The 23,506-nt window shown below is 44.1% G+C and overlaps 1 protein-coding gene across 3 annotated transcripts in view; it reads right to left on the bottom strand.

Moving 5' to 3' along the window:
• Window positions 1-23,506, bottom strand: part of ACACB (acetyl-CoA carboxylase beta) — a 140,088-nt gene that overhangs the window by 12,619 nt on the left and 103,963 nt on the right. For all 3 annotated transcript variants that reach the window (XM_032397988.1, XM_032397989.1, XM_032397990.1), the window contains 12 exons: window positions 20,000-20,056; window positions 19,716-19,757; window positions 18,535-18,750; window positions 16,140-16,295; window positions 15,088-15,291; window positions 14,032-14,187; window positions 8,520-8,642; window positions 8,146-8,415; window positions 6,863-6,960; window positions 5,705-5,825; window positions 1,756-1,866; window positions 286-429 (listed from right to left, as the gene is read on the bottom strand). In XM_032397988.1, the coding sequence (XP_032253879.1) occupies window positions 286-429; window positions 1,756-1,866; window positions 5,705-5,825; window positions 6,863-6,960; window positions 8,146-8,415; window positions 8,520-8,642; window positions 14,032-14,187; window positions 15,088-15,291; window positions 16,140-16,295; window positions 18,535-18,750; window positions 19,716-19,757; window positions 20,000-20,056 (1,698 nt within the window). The remainder of the gene's footprint in view (window positions 1-285; window positions 430-1,755; window positions 1,867-5,704; window positions 5,826-6,862; window positions 6,961-8,145; window positions 8,416-8,519; window positions 8,643-14,031; window positions 14,188-15,087; window positions 15,292-16,139; window positions 16,296-18,534; window positions 18,751-19,715; window positions 19,758-19,999; window positions 20,057-23,506) is intronic.

The raw sequence follows: 23,506 nt of genomic DNA, 5'->3' as shown, positions 1-23,506 counted from the left end.
GCCTGGCTGCAAAGCTCCAGGAGTCTCTATTGTTCAATGTTACCTCTTCTGATGAGAGGCAACGCCATCGCTTTCCAAAGGCATCCTTACAGTGGCATTAAAAAAAAAAAAAAAGCGAAAAACAGCCAGTACAGGGTTGGGTGTCAGAGAGGGAAGGAGGGAGGAGTAAAGAAAAATTAACCCTCGCCACAGTGACAGAGCTCCCTGTTTGCCAAACTCCCATGTTACCCAGCAAATGAACCTGATCACGTCTTCCCGACTCAAAGCCGCAGGGGGGTACCGCACCTTTGGCATGTAGGACAGCCACTCCAGGATGGTGTAAATGCCCTCGAAGTCATCTGGCACGGTGATGTGGGACACGCCGTTGTAATGCATGATCTGCACGCCGCCCAGCTGGTTGTTGGAGGTGTAAACCTCTCTGCCCAGGACCTGCTTTGACACGGCGTGCTTAGCAAGGGCCCCCCTCCGGCTCAGGCCCCTCCCATCCGTTTGGAAATCATCTCCCTCTGTGGTCCTCAACCTGCACACTGCAATGACCTGGGAGCTCTCAAAAGTCCTGCTGCCCAGGCTGCACCCAGATCCATTACAGCAGAATCTTTGGGGCTGGGGCGCGGCATCAGTATTTTTTCCTTCAATTCCTAGGTAATTCCAACATGCAGCCCAATGTGAGAGCCAGCGAGCCCACCAGATGACTTTGGTCTTCTCAAAAAAAGAAACCCCACCCCGTGTTTCTGATTCGGCAGGTTGGCACCGAGGCCTGAGAATCTGCATTCCTAACAGGTTCCCCGGTGAGGCTGATGCTGCTGGTCCGGGGAGCAGACTTTGAGAACTTCAGTGGGATTCTAGCAGACATTATATCACGGGAGCTTTATGGCCACGTGGGCGTATGTTTTAATACAGTGAAAACAGTAGAATACCAAACTCTACATTTACCCGGAGTCAGGTAGAGAGAAGACAAGAAGGAAATACAGCAAAATTTTAGTAGGAGCCAAATTACAGGGGGCGGGGCGGGAGGGGGGCGCGTCTCTTTCCAATTTTCTGCAATATGTAATGCCATGTTAATAATTTTTAAACACTTAGGGGCGCCTGGGTGGCTCAGATGGTTAAGCGTCTGCCTTCGGCTCAGGTCGTGATCCCAGGGTCCTGCGATCGAGCCCCACGTCTGGCTCCTGGCTCGGCGGGGAGCCTGCTTCTCCCTCACCCTCTGCCTCTCCCCCTGCTCATGCTCTCACTCTCTCTCTCTCTATCTCTCTGTCTCAAATGAATAAATAAAATCTTTAAAAAAAAAAAAAAATTTAAACACTTAAATGTCAGTACACAAGAGAGTTCTACCACAAGAGCCTAATATATTTTTGTAAATTTTTTTGGCTCAGGGTGCCTGGGTGGCTCAGTCGGTTAAGCGGCTGCCTTCGGCTCAGGTCATGATCCCAGGGTCCTGGGATCGAGGCCTGCGTCAGCCTCCTTGCTTAGCAGGGTGTCTGCTTTCTCCCTCTCCCTCTGTCCCTCCCCCTGCTAGGGCTCGCTCTCTCTCTCTCTCTCAAATAAATAAAATCTTTAAAAAAATAAAATAATTTTTTTCGGCTCAAAAGAAACTCAGATAAGTGCACATTGGAAAAAGAGCTAGAAGACGTCAGTAGGAAGGACACTGGTTTCATCCTGAGAAAACTGCCCCATCAGGGGACATGGGAATGTTAGAGTGAGTCCCAGCCCCCCCATGGCGGACCCCTTCCCCCCACCAAGCTCCTCCGCGGTCACCTTGTTGAGAGCGCCAGCTCCCGTCAGGATGATGTGAGAGTTTTCCACCTGGATCACTCGCTGGCCCAGCCTCACCAAGTAGGCCCCGATCCCCACGGCTCGGCAGGTCACCTGCAGAGACAGGGGCCCCTCTGAATTCCCGAGGCAGGCCAGGAACCCACCGGGCATGTGGAAGCTACAGTCGGGCCGGCAACCTGACTGGTGACCAACCAGCACGGGCACAAGCCAGGTCTTCGGGCTCATTGGACCCTGGCTTCCAGAAAGAATGTGGTGAACAAAGAAGAGTGTGGTGAGGACAGACAACAGACACAGAATGTTCTGGTTCTTGCTTCATCCAAGGCCTAGCTCTTATATGTAGCTCTTCTGAGCCACGGCAGCCTCGCACACAACCAAAGGACATCTAGGAGCTGGGGCGAAACGTGATATTGGAGTAAGGTCGCTACCGAGGTAAGGGCACTGCACCAATGTGAATGTCTTGGTCTTGCTAATGTACTGTGGTTACGTAGGATACCGTCATGGGGGAAGCTGAGTGAGGGGGACAGGGGACCTCTCTACACTGTCTTGTAACTTCTGGTGGGTCTTAAACTATTTCAAAATTATATATATATGTATCATTGCATATCATATGTAATTATGATATGTATATGATACATTTAATTAAAATATATATCATATATAGGATACATATAATATATATTATGATACATATAATTATAATATATAATACATAATACTCGTAAACTATTTCAAAATTATATATATGTACCATATATATAATTAAATATGATACAGAGAAAACATCTATTTTGGAATATATAAAAATAAACATATCTTTATAGATATTAAAATAAAAATATGATTTTTGGAATATATAAAAATATACAATATATAAATTATTTATATATATATCTAAAGATATGTATTTTTTATTTTGAAATATATATAAATGATATCTAGAAAACAAGCCTAAGGAAGACACCCATGGCCAGCATTTTCCACCTCGGAAACTGATGATCCAACACTGAATGTAAAGATAAGGTCTCAAATGACAGTCTACCATGAAAGGGTAGTAGTACTACTAGAAACAGCAAATATTTCTGAAAAGGCCAAGGGAGGGAGGGGGGAGATATTTCTTTAGTACCAATTAAAATCAGATAAAAATTCTCCTAAATACTCAGTTCTTTTTTTATTTTTAACTTAAATTCTAGTTAGTTAACATATAGTGCAATATTGGTTTCTGGAGTAGAATTCAGTGATTCATCACTTACATACAACACCCAGTGCTCATCATAACAAGTGCCCTCTGTAATCCCCATCCCCCATCTAGCCCATCCCCCACCCACATCCCTCCATCAACTCTCAGTTTGTTCTCTATCATTAAGAGTCTCTATGGTTTGTTTCCCTCTCTCTTCTTTTTCTTTTCCCCCTTCCCATATGTTCATCTGTTTTCTTTCTTAAATTACACGAGTGAGATCATATGGTATGTCTTTCTCTAACTTATTTCGCTTAGCATTATACTCTCTGGCTCCATCCACGTCATTGCAAATGGTGAGATTCTTTTTGATGGCTGAGTAATATTCCATTGTATAAATACACCACATCTTCTTTATCCATTCATCAGTCAATAGACATTTGGGCTCTTTCCATAGCTTGACTATTGTTGATAATGCTGCTATAAACATCGGGTGCATGTGCCCCTTCGAATCTGTATTTTTGTCTTCTTTGGGTAAATACCTTGTAATGCAGTTGCTGGGTCATAGAGTAGCTCTAGTTTTAACTTTTTGAGGAACCTCCAAACTGTTCTGCAGAGTGGCTGCACCAGTTTGCATTCCCACCAACAGTGCAAGAGGGTCCCCCTTTCTCTACATCCTCGCCAACACCTGTTCCTTGTATTAATTTTAGCCCTTCTGACAGGTGTGAGGTGGTATCTCATCATGGTTTTGATTTGCATTTCTCTGATGATGAGTGATGTTGAACATCTTTTCATGTGCCTGTTGGATGTCTATTTGGATGTCTTCTTTGGAAAAGTGTCTATTCATGTCTTCTGCCCTTTCTTAACTGGGTTATTTGTTTTTTGGGTGTTGAACTTGGTAAGTTCTTTATACATAAAGATACCCTTTACCAGGTATGTTGTTTGCAAATACCTTCTCCCATTCTGTAGGTTGCCTTTTAGTTTTGTTGATTGTTTTCTTCACTGTGCAGAAGCTTTTTATCTTGATGAAGTCCCAATAGTTCATTTTTGCTTTTGTTTCCCTTGCCTCTGGCGACATGTCTAGTAAGAAGTTGCTGCAGCCGAAGTCAAAGAGGTTGCTGCCTGTGTTCTCCTCTAGGATTTTGATGGTTTCCTGTCTCACATTTAGGTCTTTCATCCATTTTGAATTTATTTTTTTTAATTTATTTATTTTTTTTAATGTGCATATCTTAAATGTTTGGTCTCATGTGTTTATCTTTTTTTTTTTTTTTAAAGATTTTATTTATTTATTTGAGAGAGAAAGAATGAGAGACAGAGAGCATGAGAGGGAAGAGGATCAGAGGGAGAAGCAGACTCCCTGCTGAGCAGGGAGCCCGATGCGGGACTCGGTCCTGGGACTCCAGGATCATGACGTGAGCTGAAGGCAGTCGCTTAACCAACTGAGCCACCCAGGCGCCCCTTGAATTTATTTTTGTGTATGGTGTGAGAAAGTGGTCCAGTTTCATTCTTTTGCATGTGGCTGTCTAGTTTTCCCAGTATGATTTGTTCAAGAGACTGTCTTTTTTCCATCGGATATTCTTTCCCGCTTTGTCAAAGATTTGTTGACAAGTTGCAGGCCCATTTCTGGGTTCTTTATTCTGTTCCATTGATCTATGTGTCCGTTTTTCTGCCAGTACCAGACTGTCCAGATGACTACAGCTTTGTAATAAGAGCTTGAAATCTGGAATCGTGATGCCTCCAGTTTTGTTTTTCTTTTTCAGGATTGCTTTCACTATTCAGGGTCTTTACAGATTTTAGGACTGTTTGTTCTAGCTCTGTGAAAAATGCTGGTAGTATTTTGATAGGGATTGCATTAAATGTGTAGATTGCTTTGAGTAGTATAGACATTTTAACAATGTTCATACTTTTAATCCATGAGCATGGAATGCTTTTCCATTTCTTTGTGTCCTCTTCAATTTCTTTCCTAAGTGTTGTATAGTTTTCAGAGCACAGATCTTTTTACCTCTTTACTTAGGTTCATTCCTAGGTATCTTATTGTCTTTGGTGCAATTGCGAATGGGATCCATTCCTTGATTTCTTTTTCTGCTGCATTGGTATTAGTGTAAATATTCAGTATCTTTTAAGTAAGAGGAGATAGGACCATGATTCATAAACATCAACTATAAAAAGATACGTTTTCCAATAATTGTTAAATATAACTGTGAAGCAGGTTTCAAGGATATTAAAGAATTGCCACTGATGTTGATAGGTGTAATAATAGTACTGTGATTCTGTAAAAAAGCGGTGTGGGGGGGGTCTTTATCTAGTAAAGATCCACACTGCGGCATCCACAGATGGTAAGACAGGACAGGGGACTTGCTTTAAAATATCCACAAAGAGGGGCACCTGGGTGGCGTAGTCAGTTAAGTGTCCGACTCTTGGTTTCAGTTCACGTCGTGATCTCAGGGTCATGAGATTGAGCCTCATGTCAGGGTTGGCGCTCAGCACGGAGTCCACTTGAGTCTCTCTCTCCTTCTCCCTCCGCCCCTGCCCCCCTGTGCTCTCTCTTTCTCTCTCTCCCTCTCTCTAAAATAAATAAATAAATCTTAAAAAAAAATTATCCCCAAACAGGAGAGCCGAGGGACCAAGGACGCAGGAATGGCTACATGTTGATAATCACCGGAGCTGCATGATGAGCACATGGGGCTCCTTCCTTCTGTGACCACTTTAAAGATTCCATGAGAGAAAGTTGAAAAGGAAATAAAATAGGAGACTCACCAAGCTGATGGTGACAATCTCTTCGTAAGCCAGGGAGGACTCCCCCGCAATCATGCCGGAGCCCCTGAGATTCTCTACGCCCACACCACTGTCCTTCCCGATGATATCCGTGATGACATACCTTCAGGAACCAAACAAGGGTTCAAGACTGAGCTCTAGCCCAGAAAAATTCAAAGCTGACGCGCTTCCCCAGGACCCAGGGCAGGAGGGACGAGCAAGGTGAGGGAATAGAAGGTGGTAAAGCAGCCAGAGGTGAAATGAAAGCAGGGGTCTAAGACACTCACAATTGACCCTGAAGTTTCTAGAAGGGCAAGTGCAGCATCCATAATTATCACCCTTCCCGCCGAAGATGTCAGCTTATTTGGAGGCTGTCCTAATGAAGTGTCACCCCCACCCTACATGCCTCCATAAACAATCTAGAATAGAGTTTGGTCTACAGAGAGATGGGGAAATTCACAATGAATCACTCAAGATTCTATGGCCACAGGAGTGTGAGACACTGTACGGCCTAACTCCTGTTAGAGATTCACAAGGCACCGCAGCAGTAAAGGTTCTGACAAGGTCTGCAGGAAAGACTCTTGTTAAATCCTATTTAAACCCAGGGTTTCTCAACTTACTTGACTATGGAAATGGTTCTTCACCACCGCCCACAACGTATCACCAACTAATGTTCCAGAAAACCTAGCCTGGGAATTTCTGATTTTGTCAACTTCATTTAAAAAAAAAAAAACAAACCCACAGCATCCCCTAGAAAAGAGAGCTGGCAGCCTTAGACGTCCTCACGGAGCAGACCCCTGCCCTGCCCACACTCTCCCAGCTTGCCAAATCGCTGCTGCATCAGCTAGGCTAATTTGGTCCTAAATCTGAGCTTGCAGCTCCAGGGACACCATGGTAATCCAATCTAATTCTTCCTGGGTGAGGTACTATTTTTGTGAAAGCCACGACTCACTTTGGGATGGCAAGGATGGGCTCACCCTGAAGAAAGCCCCAGGTGTCTTAGTCATCAATGTCCAGAAGGCTCAGGGGTCCCACTGTACAAATACCACCACCCCATTTGAAAACATCACCCACAAGCCCGGAGGCAAAGGGAGGGACTGCCCATTAGTAGCTGAAATCGACCCGAGGCAAAATGAAGGAGCTACATGATAAATTACTTACCTGGATTCTCCATCTTCCTCGATGTGTTTACAATGGACAGAGTTCAGGGAGCTGATTGTGGTGTAGTCTTGGGGGGTTAGGTACAAGTATTTAAATCCCTTAAAAAAAAAAATAGACACCAGTGAAGCTATGAATCCAGTCCCCTGCACTAGACAGCGCTGTTTTTGAAAAAAAATGTTAACCCCGTATGGGGTGGATGTTAATAACGAGTTAACAATGTGTTAACAGCACAGTTAACATGTCGGACGTTAATTCCGTATCAGTAACAGCTACAAACTGAAGGTCTGATCGGTGCCAAGAGCCTTCCACTCATCCTTACACACGATCTCCCGTTTTTCCTGCTCCGAATCAGTTCCTCAATCACCTTTCCATCCCTGCTCCCCTAAGGGGTCTGTTCTGACTTGTTTCCCTTTCGCCAGCTCCCTCCACGAAACTGTATTCTATAGTTTATGTACTATGTGTATGTATGCATTATGTATACACGTGCGTGTATATGCATGTGTGTGTACATATGTATATATGCTTTTTACATGAAAAGAATAATTCTTGGGCGCCTCGGTGGCTCAGTTGGTTGGGCGGCTGCCTTCAGCTCAGGTCATGATCCTGGAGTCCCGGGATCGAGCCCCGCATTGGGCTCCCGGCTCGGCGGGGAGCCTGCTTCTCCCTCTGACCCTCTGCCCTCTCATGTGCTCTCTCTCTTTCTCAAATAAATAAATAAAATAAAATAAGATAAAAAGAAAAACCTCAAAATTAAAAAAAAAAAAAAAAAAAAAAGAATAATTCTTGCCCCCTTTGGCGGGGGCAATATCACTACCTAGAGACTGCATGCTCTAACTGCAGAAAATCTCTGTCCCCTGCCTTTCCACGTCATAAAATATGACCTTTTCTCTCGTTCTTCATGTGTTTTATTGTGGCTAGTGTCTCTACATCTCCTGGATGATTTCGGAGAATTCTCTGAGGCCAGAAACTGTGTCTTATTCACCTTTGCCTCCTCAGTGTACGCCGCATTCAGGGGACACTCTGGATATATGAGCTCAGCGTGTACAAACTTCTCTTCATCATTATTCCCCTCAGGCACCTTTCCAGACACTTTTTTTCCTAACCACCACTCCCTCCCATGAAATTTTAAGACCAATCTACTGTATGCCTTTTATGTGCTGTTCGTGTATATCTGTGCTTTATACACAAAGGGCATGAAGATTCTTTCCGCCCTGCCCCCCCCTTGTAGGCGCTATCACCCCCACTGGGGGGCATCACACCACCATGCTGGTTTGGGGACGTACTTTGTGGGGGTCTTCTGGGTCCACCCAAGCCACCTGGAAGATGTGCTTGACCTCCTCTGCAAGGCCAATACGGGCCCCACTGTTGGCTGCGAGATAGATTTTGGGGATACCCTCTGCCCGGGCCATCTCCGACGCCCGCAGGTACAGGAGGTCTTCTCCCATGCCAAAGGATCCAATGCGGAACGTGATGTCATTGCCGATGACGATCACATTCCGCCCTTCTGGATACTCTGGGGTCTTGAACCTCATTTTGAAGGCCACCATGCCCACCTGCCGAGGAGAGAAACGCACAAGGAAAAACGGTTTGCTGCTTCAGGGGGATGTTTTTTGAAAGGGCAATTCTAGCCAGGGGCCGGGTTCTGTTGAGTTCTTACCTCATTTCCTCCAGGAAGGCGGTTCATCTCCACTAGCTGGCCCTGAGGGTCCAGCACGAGTTCAGTGTATGTCAGGATGTCTTTGGGGTACTTGTCCGGGGTGCCCCACAGTTTAAAGAGGGCCTGGGGATGGGGAAAGAAAGAGAAAACCTGAAGTCCTCATTAGGGAGGCACATTTTCTAGTTCTTTCTCTCTTTAAATTATGAACTATTGATGGGGCTCCTGGGGGTGGCTCAGTCGGTTAAGCGTCTGCCTTCAGCTCAGGTCATGATTCCAGGGTCCTGGGATTGAGAGAAGCAGGCTGCCCGCTGAGCAGGGAGCCTGATGCGGGGCTCGATCCCAGGACCCTGGGATCATGATCTGAGCCGAAGGCAGGCACTTAACGACTGAGCCACTCAGGTGCCCCCAGTTTTTTTTAAAGGAATAAGAAAAATGCAGTTGAAGCCCCTGGTGTACCCCCCTCCCCAACCCCAGATAACCATGGTCTTGAATTTAGTGTCTACTAGTCCTGTGTATGTTTTTATGCCTTTCATTATATAGGCATACATTTTAAACACGTGGGGGCGCCTGGCTGGCTCAGTTGGAAGAACATGCGACTCTTGGTCATGGGGTTGTGCGTTCGAGCCCCACGTGGGATGTAGAGACATGACTTAAACTTATTTTTTTTTAGATTTTATTTTTAAGTAATCTCTACACCCCACGTGGGTACCCACGTACCGCAAGACCAAGAGTGCCATGTTCTTCCAACTGAGCCAGCCAGGCGCCCCCGCAGGACTTAAACTTTAAATAAATGGTCTTGCGATGGACGCACCCTTCTGCATCTGACCCCTCTGGCTCTCCCATATGTTTGAGAGATTTATCCATATTGAGAAATTTAACTCTAGTTCATTCATTTTCTCTGCTATTCAGTTTCCATGGTGTGAGTAGATCACAACTTACCTATTCATAACCCTTTTTAAGGAACATTTAGGCTGCTTCCAATCCTACAGTATTAACAACAAGGCTGTAATAAGCATTCTTTTTTTTTTTAAAGATTTTATTTATTTATTTGAGAGAGAAAGAGAGAGCACGAGTGGGGGAAGAGGGACAAGCAGATTCCTTGCTTAGTGTGGAGTCTGACGTGGGGCTCAATCCCAGGACCCTGAGTTCATGACCTGAGCTGAAGTCAGACATTTAACCAACTGAGCCACCCAGGCGCCCCTGTAATGAGATCCTGGTGGTCTCTTCTTATAAACATGGATGAGAGTCTCATCAGGTGAATACCTAGGACTGGAATCACTGGATCACAGGGTTTGTGAAGCTTCAAGTTTACTCAATATTATCAAATTGCTCTCTCATTTTTCAAAATCCTTTACAGTCCCAGTAAGAAAGTATAAGAACTCCTTTTCTCCACATGCTTGCCAATACTTAGTTTTGTCAAGTATTTTCATGTTTATCCATCTGCTGGGTACGAAATTATATTGTGGTTTTAAGCTGTACTTCACTGATTATCAGTAAGGTGAGAGCCTTTGAATATGTTTATTGACCATGTGAGTTTCTTTTTTGCCAATTTCTTCCTGTTAATAACTCCTGCCCATATTTTTTATAGCTTTGTTTTTTTCTAATTGATTTATTAGTGCTCTTTAGATAATCTAGTTGTAATCCCTTGCTGGTAACAGGCATTGAAACTATTCTCCCCATCTGGGGCTCATCTTTCATTTTTTGCATAAAGAACTTCAAAATGTTAATATAGTCAAGTTTATGGGTCATTTCCTGTACAGTTGAAGCTTTCAGCTAACTCCAAGTGACTTTAATCCTCTTGAAATTTATTTCTGTAAACTAGATAAGGTAGAAATCAAAACTTACTTTTTCCAATTAAGTCCTCCCTTACCCATGGGGGAAATGCTCCGAGACAGCCCATGGATGCCTGAAACTCTGAAAGTACTGAACCCTATACATACTATGTTTTTTTTGATACATACATACCTATGATAAAGTTTAATTTATAAATTAGGCCTAGTAAAATAATAATAATAAAAGAACAATTATAGCAATATACTATGATAAAACTATATAAAAAACTATAAAACTATATAAAAACTATAAAGCTATATAAAAACTGTAAAAAACCATGTGAACATGGTCTCTCTCAAAATGTCTTACTGTACTAAACTCACCCTTCTTACGATGATGTGAGATGATCAAATGCCTACGTGATGAGATAAAGTGAGGGGCATGATGTAGGCATTGTGACGTAGCGTTAGGCTAACACTGAACTTCTGAGCATACATCAGAAGGAGGATCATCTGCTTCCAGATCACAGCTGACCACAGGTAATGAAACTATGGAAAGCAAAGCCATGGATAATAGGGGACTACTGTACCTTTTAGTGAAGTTTAATGCCTTGATTCATAATCCCACCTCTGCATTCTGTCAAGGCTCTGTTTATGAGTGGGTCTGATTTTAGGCTCTGTGCTGTTCTTTTTTTTTTTTTTTAGATTTTATTTATTTATTTCAGAGAGAGAGAGAGCACGAGCAGGGGGAGGGGTAGAGGGAGAGGGAGAAGCTGACTCCCTGCTGAGCAGAGAGCCCGATGCAGGATTCGATCCCAGGACCCTGGGATCATACCCTGAGCTGAAGGCGCACACTTAACCGACTGAGCCACCCAGGCGCCAGGCTCTGTGTTGTTCTACTGGTCTGCTCATCTAGCTCTATTACAACAATACACTGTAGCAAGTACTGCTACTTTAAAACAAGTAATAACACTGGCTAAGACGAGTCCTCTTGACTTTGTTCTTTTTCAATATTATTTTTGCTGTTCACAGGCTTTTGCTTCTCCATATGAATTTTTAAGTTTCACCAAAAAACTCTGGAATTATACTGAATGTATTGATTTGGGCAGAACTAATAGCTTTACAATATTGAATCTTCCCATCCTTCATGAGCATGATATACCCCTCCACTTATTTAGGCTTACAGTGTTTCAAGAAAATTTAAAAATTTCCTCCATAAAGGTTTTGTATGTTTTTTGATTTATTCACAAGTAACCTTATAGTTGATCTTAATGTTGTAAACACTATTTTTTTCCAACTACATTTTACAATTTCTGCTGATCTATGAGAATGCAGTTTTGTATACTGGTCTTGTATCTAGCAATCTTTCTGTATTATTTCATTGGTGCTATAGATTCTTGCATTTCTTATATAGACATTTATATCATCTGCAAAAACACCATTTTGTTTTCTTTTGCATTTCAGTCTTTACACCTTTTATTTATTTTTCTTGTCTTATTGCATTGGCCAGAAACGCCAATAAAAAAAATGTTGAATACATATGGTAATAATGGATATATCTATCCTGTATCTGTTTTTCTAACATTTCACCATTAGGTGCTATTAGTTTTAGATTAACATCTTTTATCAAGATGAATTCCCTTCTATTCTTAGTTTATTAAAAGTTTTTACTATTAACAGATATTATCTTCTCAATTAGTTTTTTTTGCACCTATTGAAAAATTTAAATTTTTTCTTAATCTATTAGTATGGTAAGTTACATTAATAGACTTCCTAATATCAAATCATATAAGCAGTTACAGGATAAAACCCACTTAGTCTAATTTAAGGAAAATCATTACTGGATTTCATTTACTAATATTTTATTTATGATTTTTGTGTCCATATTCATAAATGAGACAACTAATTTTCCTTCTCCTAATGTTCTAACATGGGATTCATATTAGGGTAATAATAACCTGACAAAACAAGTGAAGAAGCGTTCCCTTTGTTTTTTTTTCTACTCTCTAAACAATTTGTGGGGCGCCTGGGTGGCTTGGTTGTTAAGCGTCTGCCTTTGGCTCAGGTCATGGTCCCAGGGTCCTGGGATCGAGACCCACATTGGGTTCCTTGCTCGGTGGGTGGCCTGCTTCTCCCTCTCCCTCTCCCACTCCCCCTGCTTGTGTTCCCTCTCTTGCTGTGTCTCTCTCTGTCAAATAAATAAATAAATAAAAAACAAAAAACAATTTGTACACAAAGGGAATTATCTGCTCTTTGAGGGCTAGATAGAAATTGTAAAGCCATCTGCACCCAATTATAGTGGATAGACTTTTTGAACTAGTATTCAATTTCATTAATGCTAATAATCTATTTACATTTTCTATTTCTTCCTGAGTCAGTTTTGTAAGACATATTTTTCTTGGAAATTTTCTTTTGGTCTAAGTTTTCAAATTTATGCATTGTCGATAATATTCTGTTTCTTTATGTAAAAGAAAAGGGATGGATTTGCTCCTGATTTGTCTTTTTCTTATTCTATGGCCCTTGAGGTCAAAGACAAAAGGATAAATGATCTTCTTAATCATACAAGTTTAAGTTTAATTTAATTAAGCAGCTACTTTAATTAAGCACCTACTTAATTATGAATACTTTACATATATTCCTCACAATTAACTTTGCAGAGCAGGTCCTATTATTATCCTCACTTTACAGAGGAAGAAACTAGCCCAGAGAGGTGAAGGAACTTGCCCAAGAATACACAGAAAGCAAAGGACAGATCCAGAATTTAAGACCAAGCCTGAGTGACTGCAAACAGCAGCTTTTCCTACCATTCTGCCTCTCCTATGCCTGAAGGGAACTGAGGCTTTCCTGCCTACAGGGGAAGGTCCATGATCATGGGTTCATGAACATCATTTATAAGGCAATGGAAGGGATGTAAGCAGATCCATGTCACCAGGGCCAGCCTGTTCAGTGTCCCTGAAAGGCCCTACTACATAAAAAATAAAGGCACAGTAACAATCCTTGAAGGAAACACTAAAACGTTACTATATCAAAATGGTGAATAGATTACGTAAAGGTAGAATACTTTAATATTCAGGAAAACCCAAGACACTATTTATTAAAAGTAGACTAAAAATTCCTCAAAGGCAGTGAATGATTCTACCCTCTTCCTCACGGGCTACCTAACCTTAGAATGGAGCCAGGCATGTGGCAGGAACTTAAATGAGCATTAAAATGACCAGAGGAAAGGATGCCTGGGTGGCTTAGTTGGTTAAGTGTCTGACTCTTGATTTTGGCTCAGGCCATGATCTCAGGGTCATGAGATCAAGCCCCACATGTGGCTCTGCACTCAGCACAAAATCTGCTTGAGATTCTCTCTCTGCCCCTCCCCCCTGCTCAGATGCTCTTTCTCTCTCTCTGAAATAAATACATCTTAAAAAAAAAAAAAGACCAGAAAGAAACACATCAAAATATTAAGCAATGTGTCTTTAGGACATGGAACTATGAGCCACTTTTTTCTTTTTTCCATACTCCTTTAGTTTCCAAAGTTTCTATATTATATTACTTTTTATCATTGGGAGGAAAGCGGGTTCATTTTAGGAAAAATATTAGGAAGGCATTCCCAATATTGATTTCTTTTTTTCCATGAAGACCTCATTCTTCCGACTGGGGTCTTCAGAAGAGTAACTAAGGATGGGGGGTAAGGGGCTGGTGGACTCCCTAAGGGGACCGGGGTTGTGCCACAGCAAAGCTGCAGGACTTGCCTGCCTGAACATCTCCGGGAAGTCGTAGACGTAGGTGGTGCCTAGGGACTGGGCCTGGAATCGCTTGGCCTGAAGCAGATCCTTGGTGACATAGGGAGTGTTGATCAGCATCCCGTGCTGGGGTCCCTGCTTGTTGCCAAAGGAGTGAAACATGATCTGGAAAGAAAGACAGAAAAAAAGAGTGAAGGAGGGAACTTTCAAAGAAGCATAGTCTTGTCCCATTTAATCCTACTCTCCTCAATGAAAATGTGGTGGAAGGAAGCAAAGCATGTCACATCACATGACAAAGTAAGTGCCCCGGAGAGCTAATCTTCTTTTCTCTGCCACTGTGGGCAACCAGAACAAGAAGGGACAGTGGCAGGTATGGGAGCATAGCTCCAAAAATGTGACTATCATAGTACTTTACACACACATACACACACACACACAACCAAAATGAGTGCATAAAAACTGGCTGGATCTGAATTAAGTCCCCATTTGAGTTAACAGTACTGTACCAACGTCAATTTCCTGTTTTGACAAGGTCCCGTGGTTATGTTGTTATCACTGGAGGAAGTTGGGTGACGGGTACATGGGAACTCTCTGCAGTATCTTTTTTTCCCTCTGTACTATTTTTCTAACTTCCTGAGAGTCTTTAATCATTTAAAGAGTTATATATTTAAAAATGGAAGTCAACGGGATATTTGATTCAGTTCACAAACATCTGTTCTAAAACATGTTTGGGGAGAATACACCCATTTCCCTAAGTGAACCACCCTGGGAGTTGCATTACAATCAACCACAATATTCCACATCTTTTCCCAAATACGGTCCTAAAATAGATTAAATTTGAGATTGATTCTCCTTCCCAGAGGAATGAACAACTGGGATTCAGATGCTAACATGTTTATTGTAAACTCAGAGGTGCTACCCCAATCCAGTACGGCAAGGCACGACCGCCACCAAATAGCATTTTAGTCTGTGTCTTGCTCTCGGGAGCAGATTTACTCTGCCTCCGCTTTGACTTGGATCTCTGTGGCATCCCCCCCCCCCCCCCCCCCAGCCACCCAGCCTTACATTTCCAGATCTGGAGTCAGTGACTTCTTTGTAGAGGCTGATGTCCAAGTAGTAGCCCGACTCATTGGTGATGAACAGGCGGATGGGAACAGCACAGCCGGCAGTGGTCTGGCGGATGTTGATCTTGACCTCAGCCTGCAGCACGCGGAGTTTCCACAGCCTGCTGCCATAGCGCATAACCATGGAACGCACGGACTCCTCGATCTGCCCCAAATCACAGCAATTCCAATCTCAGGGCCCATTCTGTGCACACTTGTAATATATAGTTCTAGCACCAATAATAAAGGAACGATGACATACACTGAACACAAAATACCTGGGACACAGTATGTATCCAACAACTATTTAGCCAATAATAACCATAGTTGCCATGCTAAGCATGTCAAGAGCATTATCTCGTTTCATCCTCATAATTACTCAGAGAGGCTGGCATTTTTATACCCCAGTGACAGATGAGGAAACGGAGGCTGGTAAGCGACAGAGCTAGTGTGCCTACATTACATCATCTTTATCTCCACCATGTAGCTCAAACGTTTGCATTTTCTCTTCTGGGAACACATGGGTTGGTGGAGTTGGGGCATCAGCACAGGCCCTCTGCACCCCACGGAGGCCAAGATGATGACCCAGGACTTCTTTCATCCCAGGATCACGAGCATCAACTCTGCCTGCTCATGAAGAACCAGCCATGGGAGAATGGTTCTCTTTCCCCTTCCCTCCCACACCCGGTCCCCCAAAAGAGCCGGGAACCAGGGATGAAATTTTGTTTTACAAGACACTTTGGGCATGCATGTTGTCCTAAAAAGGAAGCATGCTGCCCATGGAGGGTGACCATCAGAACAGGGACGATCCTAAGGGTGGTGGCAAAATTATGGCCCTGGAATTAAATGACTGAAGGTTGTCCACCCACAGCAACCGAGGCTCAAACACGCACATGCATGTCCTGGAACTTAGAGGTCTGGAGTGCAAGGAGACAAGACCCCAAAGCAGCAAGGCACGTGAAGTGTCATAGGCCCCTGCGAAAGCTGAACCCAGAGCATCCCCAGAGGTGAGACCTTGAAGGGGTCCATGATGACGGTGGGCACGAAGTTCAGGAAGATGTGGTTGCAGTCAGTGCGCACGCTTGTGTTGTTGAACGCCACCTCCAGCTCATCCATGGCCTCCAGGAGCAGACGTTCACCCTCGTTCTGCAGGTACTCAAAAGAGGCTTCCTGCCGATGTCAGCGGGGGACAGATGCTAAAGCAAGGTGCCCAGGGCTGGAAACAGAGCCTCAGACAGAAAGGAGAGAGGAAAGCATCTCCCCTCCTCCAGAAAGTGTGCCAGATGAGAAGGGCAGAGCCCTGCCTCCAAGGCTACCCAGCATATTTGCCAAGTTCTGTATTTTCTGCATTGTGATGCTCTGACAACTGGGGCCTTCCTGAGCCTGGAGGGGCTGCCCCTCCCAGGGTGGCCAATCCCTAGAGATGGTAAACAGCTCCGTCCTGAGCATGCTTTTTCAAAGGCAAACCAGCCAATCCAGAGCATACACCACCTCTTTGGGGTTCTCAGGTCCCAGGTCACTATCCACCTGCCCTACTCACCCCAGGCCCAGGTACCAGGCACCTAGAGACAGCCCCTTGGCTCCAGAACCTACTGAAAGTATTCAGACTAGCCAACCCCAAGCCTGCCTACCCTGCCTCACTGGTTGTTCTTTCCTGCAGAAACCACAACAAAGACTCTTAACCACGTTTCCCTCTCCTCCCCTGCCTCCCGACCAACCCTGGTGCTTCCCCACGTGGCTCCCTGCCATATGGTGTGCCCCCTCCTCTTGGGATCTGAGAGTGACAATCTTTTCCGTGGCAACCGTTTCTTGATCTGTTAGGAAGTACAGGCCTGACTGTACCTGAAAATAATAAACCCACTAAAATAGCTAGTTGACTGAGGTAGCAAAAAAATGACATTAGCTTCACATCCATCAGTAGAGGATTAGGAAAAAAAAAAAAAATTACACACACGGTACATCCAGGCAAGGAGAGAACATGAAGTTGATCATCTCCATTACCGTGGGAGAGGAGGTCTACAAGAACTGACCAGTAGGGGCGCCTGGGGGGCTCAGTTGGTTAAGCGGCTTCGGCTCAGGTCATGATCTCAGGGTCCCAGGATCAAGCCCCCGTCAGGCTCCCTGCTCAGCAGGAAGTCTGCTTCTCCCTCTGCCCCTCCCCCTGCTCATGGTTGCACTCACACACACTCTCTCTCTCTCTGAAATAAATAAAATCTTTAAAAAAAGAAAAAAAAAAAAAGGAATTGACCAGTAAAACAGCAACAGCATTCAAATGGTTTGTCCACCCTGAGCTCCCACCGATAACATCTGACCCCTACTGAGTGGTGGGATTCTGGGTCATTCTCCTTGATTTTTAAAAGTAGTTTTCAAGGGGCGCCTGGGTGGCTCAGTCGGTTAAGCATCTGCTTTCGGCTCAGGTCATGATCCCAGGGTCCTGGGATTGAGCCCCACATCAGTCTCCCTGCTCAGCAGGGAGTCTGCTTCTCCCTCTGCCTCTGTCCCCTGCCCCCTACTTGTGCTCTCTCTCTCAAATCAACAAATAAAATCTTAAAAAAAAAAAAAAAGAATCCACTATGGGGCACCTGGGTGGCTCAGTTGGTTAAGCATCTGCCTTCAGCTCGGGTCATGATCCTGGAGTCCTGGGATCAGCTCCGCATCGGGCTCTCTGCTCAGTGGGGAGTCTGCTTCTCCCTCTCCCTCTGCCCCTCCCCTCTGCTCATGCTCTCTCTTTCTCCCAAATAAATAAATAAAATCTTTAAAGAAAAAGTCATTTTCAATATTGTTTGAAAAGTTCACAATAAAATCATAGATAACTTGGGGCGCCTGGGTGGCTCAGTCATTAAGCGTCTGCCTTCGGCTCAGGTCATGATCCCAGGGTCCTGGGATCGAGCCCCACATGGGCTCCTTGCTCAGCCGGGAGTCTGCTTCTCCCTCTCCCACTCCCCCTGCTTGTGTTCCCTCTCTCGTTGTCTCTCTCTCTGTCAATAAATAGAATCTTTAAAATAAATAAATAAATAAATAAATAAAATAAAATCATAGATAACTTGTCTGAATGCAAGAAACAATGAAAAATGATCATGCACTCAATAAGCAAGTACAAGAAACTCCTTTAATAAGCCAGTATCTTCCTATCTTCTGAACTCCCTTCACATGCAGACAGATCCGTGGGACACAGGAAAGGTGTCCATGTGTCGCCAGCCGGGACATGCACAGAAGCCACTTTGCTGTCTGCCTCCCCCATACTCCCCAGACGGGAGGGTCACGAGGGCACAGCTGTATGTGCCCGGCGCACCCCGCGATCCCCAGCACGCCGCCCAGCACCCAGCACAGAGCAAGGACTCAGTGAAGAGAAGGCCAGCATGCGAGTGAGCAGCTCAGAGGGAGAAAGCTGCCCTCGGTGACGTCTTACCTTTGTAACGAGGTCTGAGTGCCTGATGATGGCGCGGATGAAGAACCTGTGGTCCGTCACTTCCGCCCCTTCTTTCACTTTGGCCGCACCCAGGTAAAGGTGCATCTTGTGGTTGGCACAGGGCACGGCGGTCAGATCGAAGTTGCGCATCCGGCTGAGCTCCAGCTGAAAGGCCAGGGCGGGCTCCAGGTGACGGTAAATGCGATCTTCTGCAAACTGCGGGGCCGGCCAGAGAGTGGAGACAGACACACACACACACAGACAGACACCGAATGGGTCCCTGGGGCTGCGCGCCCGCTGGGTCCACGCCCTGTCTTGCAGACCCCTGGTGTTCGCGGCTTTCACACTCAGGGGGGTAGCCTTTATCACGTCACCTGTGAGCAACCCCAGGGCTCAGAGATTTGGGGTTTGGGAAGGTCCAGAGGAGAGCCGCGAGCATGGCGGGTCCTGCATGCCTGCCCGAGCCTCTCGGCTCCCGGGTGAGCCTACCTAGTCCCCAGCACCTGCCGGCACAACCAGCCTCTGTTCTGTCACAACAGAGTACCTCTCAAGAAGTCACTAAGCGCTGGTTTCTCTGTGGAAACTGGTCCCCCAAAGGAAGGGACAGACCATGCTGGAGACTGAAGTAGAGAGAAAATGAAGACCCTCACCAAAGGACGGGTCTGAGCTAGAAATGAAAGGCTTTGGATCAATTCAACTACGAGATACTGAAGAGGATGGAGTGTAGAGTCTGTGCTGGGAATAAGCCCACCTGTTCTAAAATAGGGATCAGCAAAGCTTTTCTTAAAGGGCCAGAGAGGGAACGTGTGAGGCTGCTGGGCCACACGGTCGGTCACAGCCACACCATCTCTGCCACTGGAACGAGAAAGCCGCAGCGGACAATAGGACATCAAGCAGGTGTGGCTGTGTTCCAATCAAACTCTGTTTATAAAAATAGGCAGCCAGCCTGCAAGAACATAAGAAAAAGAGGTTGGGAGGGCCATCTGAGGACAAAAATGATCCGGATGGGAAGCATGGGGTCTGAGCTCCACAGGGAAACACAATCCCAGAGGGAGGCTGGAGTCTACACGGAAATTACATGTTCTAGAATACAGGGGTACCTTAAGGACTGGGGACTCTACTCTTCCTGAATATCAAAGATGCCAGGGAGGTGAGAAAAGTATCACTGCTTCATGTCATACCTCATCTCTTGCTCTGAATGTGAAAAACTTGGGAAATTCTTTCTGCAAAAGAAACAATGAAATCAACTAAGATTCATTTAAATACTGATATACTTGTTTTGTGTTTTTTTTTTTTTTTTTTTAACCATAACCCGTCTGCTTCTAGAATGAATCATTTGGAAAACCTTCTCTTTTTTAGCGATTGCTCTCTTCCACCCCCATCTACAGAGTAAATGCCAAATCAATGGTACTGAGTCTTGAGGAATGTTAAAGACTCATACGGATGTACTGAGAATTGCACTGACCTCTTGGGCAATCAGGAATGTGATTCTTCGGAGTCCGCAACCCACAAGGATGTTTTTCTGCATTAAAAACCAAACAGGCAATGGAATAGTATCTAACCACAAAAAGAAATGAAGTACTGATACAAGTTTCCACATGGCTGGATCTTGAAAACACGATGCTGACTCAAAGACTCCAGTCACAAAAGACCTAATATCGCATCATTCCAGTTACAGGAAACATCCAGAATGGGCAGATCCATAGAGACAGAAAGTAGATTCATGGTTGCCTAGGGTGGGGGGAGGGGGAGGATGTTGGATTGAGGGAAAATGGGGAATGATTGCTAATAGGTTTTCTTTTTGGAGGTAGTGTTGGTAACCAACATTCTAAAATATATTTATCATAATGATGATTACACAACTGTATGAATATACCAAAAAGCACTGAATTGTATATTTTCAATGGAGGAATAGTGTGACATGTGAATTATATTTAATAAAGGTGTTATGCTGAAATATATATGTATATACATACACACACATATACATTTTTTAACATTTCATGAAATCTTTAATAAAATTAAGTGGGGGGAGGGTGTCACCGTTCTATTAAAAAAAGACAAACTGGGAAGGCCTGGCTGGCGCATTCAGTGGAGCATGCAATTCTTGATCTTGGAGTTGTGAGTTTGAGCCCCACATTGGGTGTAGAGGTTACTTAAAAATGAAATCTTTAAAAAAAAAGATGAGTAAAAAAGTGCACACTATATGATTGCATTTATACAAAATTTGAGAACAGATGAGACTAATCTATGTTGTTAAAACTTAGGCTAGTGGTCAGTTATCTCTGGCAAGGAAGAAAGGAGAACATTCATTTTTTTATCTGAATGCTGGTTATACTTGGAAATTCCCTATGAAAATTCATCAGGCTGTACTTTTATGATTTGTACACATTTTCTGTATGTTAAACTTTAACAGGAAAGTACCCAAGAAGGGTACAAAATTATTTTTAGGTAATCCCTAAACAAAATAAATATTATTTTTTTTAAGATTTTATTTATTTATTTGACAGAGAGAGAGACAGCGAGAGAGGGAACACAAGCAGGGGGAAGGGGAGAGGGAGAAGCAGGCTTCCCGCTGAGCAGGGAGCACGATGCGGGGTTCGATCCCAGGACCCTGGAATCATGACCTGAGCCAAAGGCAGACACTTAACGACTGAGTCACCCAGGTACCCCCAAAATAAATATTATTATATACAGTATTGTGGGGAAAGAAAAACCCAAAAGGCAAGAAAATATGGTTCTTGCTTAACTTGTCCCTACAGTAAGGAAAACTATTAGGGGAAATGAGTAGTCTTAGCCCATTTCAGAAAGACGTAAATAGACAAACAAAAGAATACTTAATGGTACATGGGTTGCAAAGAGAACAGGATAAACCACAAAATGAAGAGGGTTTGAATATGGGTAAACCACCCTGGTTATGGGGAGCCTCAGTGATTTGTTCTCAACTAAGGGTGTGTATCAATGTGTGAGTGTGTGTGGGAACGTATATGAATGTGTGTATGGGAGAATATATATGTAGGTATCTGCTTAATGCAAAAAATTTTCAATACAAGAGCAATATATAACATTAAAAGTCCTTCCCCCAGCAGGTGTATATTCTTCTAGCTCTCCTCTCTTCAGTATGTTATATATATATATATATTATATATTATATGCTTTTGTACAGAAGCACATACGTTTAATCTTTTCTAGCCCATGGATATCTTCCGGGTTGGTATTTAGAGGGCGATTTCTTCATCTGTGCTTTGGGGGTCCTCATGGCCCATACTTTCCACAGATGAGTCTGGCATCCCTCCCACTGCTCTCTCCGGGTAAAAAACACCAACTATCTTGAGCATCATTTGATTTGGTTAAAGGGTAGGGCGAGCCCCAACAACCCAAATGTTGCCTTATCTCTGCCGTGGGATACCAAGTGTAAACCCAGTAAGGACATCAGCTATGTCAAGAAGAAACCCGCTGAAGGGAAATATGCCAATATCTTCATCCCAGGGCTGGATGGTAGGGGTGTGGGTTTTGTTTTCAGATTTGTCTGTACCTTAAACATTTTCTACAGTCAAGAACATCATTACCTTGTTGATTAATCAAGTCTAAGTAAATCACGGACAATAATGTCCCTAAGCTTTCAAGGCATTATCCGTGACTCAGCATCATTCACCCCCATCTCCTGCCTAGGAATCACGAAGCCAGGTCTTCTGAGGGATGCCAAGTCAGAGGAGGTAAGAGGTGTCCCTCCCATCTGGATAATATGGAGAATACAACCAATGTACAGGTAAATAGATGAACAACAACTGAAAATTTCCAAGTGTTCTTCAAGTTGAGACCAACTCAGGAGAACTAACAGCCAGATAGCGTGCCTGGTAGATCGGATTAATTTAGGAGTTAGAAATCTTAGCATCCCATTTTATAGTTGGGGAAACTAAGGATCAGAGAGGTAAAGTAACCTGCCCAAGGTCACACAGTACCTTCCCACTGTTTCCACTATCTACGCTTGCCAAGCTGCTCCACATCTGTTTGCAGCGGAGGTCCTTGAGCGTACTAACAGCTGTCCCTCCTGCCAGGGTGAGAATATATGCTGGCAATGGCCACATGCTTATACAAGAAGAAGTTCTTTGCATAGATGGCGGTCAGTATAAGTGACTAAAGATTTTGAGTTTTCTGGGTTATTTCAACAAAAACATTCCTCCCGAACTATTTATTGAATGTGTCCTCGAAGTGGTATATATACTTCCTCATTTCATTTTTCATTGCACAGGCTAAGTGGTGTTCCATTGACCCTTGAACAATGTGGGGGTTAGGGGCGCCGATCCCCTGCACAGTTAAAAATCCACATATAACTTTTGACTCCCCAAGAACTTAACTATGAATATCCTACCGTTGACCAGAAACCTTACTGATAACATAAACAGTCAACACTTTTTGCATGTTATATGTATTATATACTACAGTCTTACAACAAAGTAAGCTGACAAAAAGGAAGGTTACTAAGAAAATTACAAGGAAGAGAAAATACATTTACAGCACCGTATTGTGTTTGTCGGAAAAAAATCTGGGAATGAGTGCACCTGCTTAGTTCCACCCATACTGTTCAAGGGTCAACTGTATATACTTTGTCGTTTTTTTTTTTTTTTTAAGAGATAGAGTGGCAGGGGCGGGGAGAGGCAGAAGGAGAGGGAGGGAGAGAATCTTAAGCAGGCTCCACACCCAGCCCGGAGCGCAATGCGGAGCTTGATCCCACAACCCTGAGATCATGGCCTGAGCCGAAACCAAGAGTTGGATGCTTAACCGACTGAGCCACCTGGACGCCCCTATACTTTGTCTTTTATCATTACAACACCCAGGGAGAGAGAAACACTGCGCCCATGTTATTGGGGAAAAGGCTTAAGGCTCTACCGAGTTCAGCCACTTCCGCCCGAGGTTGCGGGCTCCGAGGAGTCGCGGGGCTAGGCTGGGAAGCCAGGCCTGTACCTCTGAA

This window comes from Phoca vitulina, unplaced genomic scaffold (genome assembly GCF_004348235.1).
Source record: "Phoca vitulina isolate PV1807 unplaced genomic scaffold, GSC_HSeal_1.0 scaffold108, whole genome shotgun sequence".
Taxonomy (NCBI): Eukaryota; Metazoa; Chordata; class Mammalia; order Carnivora; family Phocidae; genus Phoca; species Phoca vitulina.
This window is presented reverse-complemented; position numbering and strand designations above follow the sequence as displayed.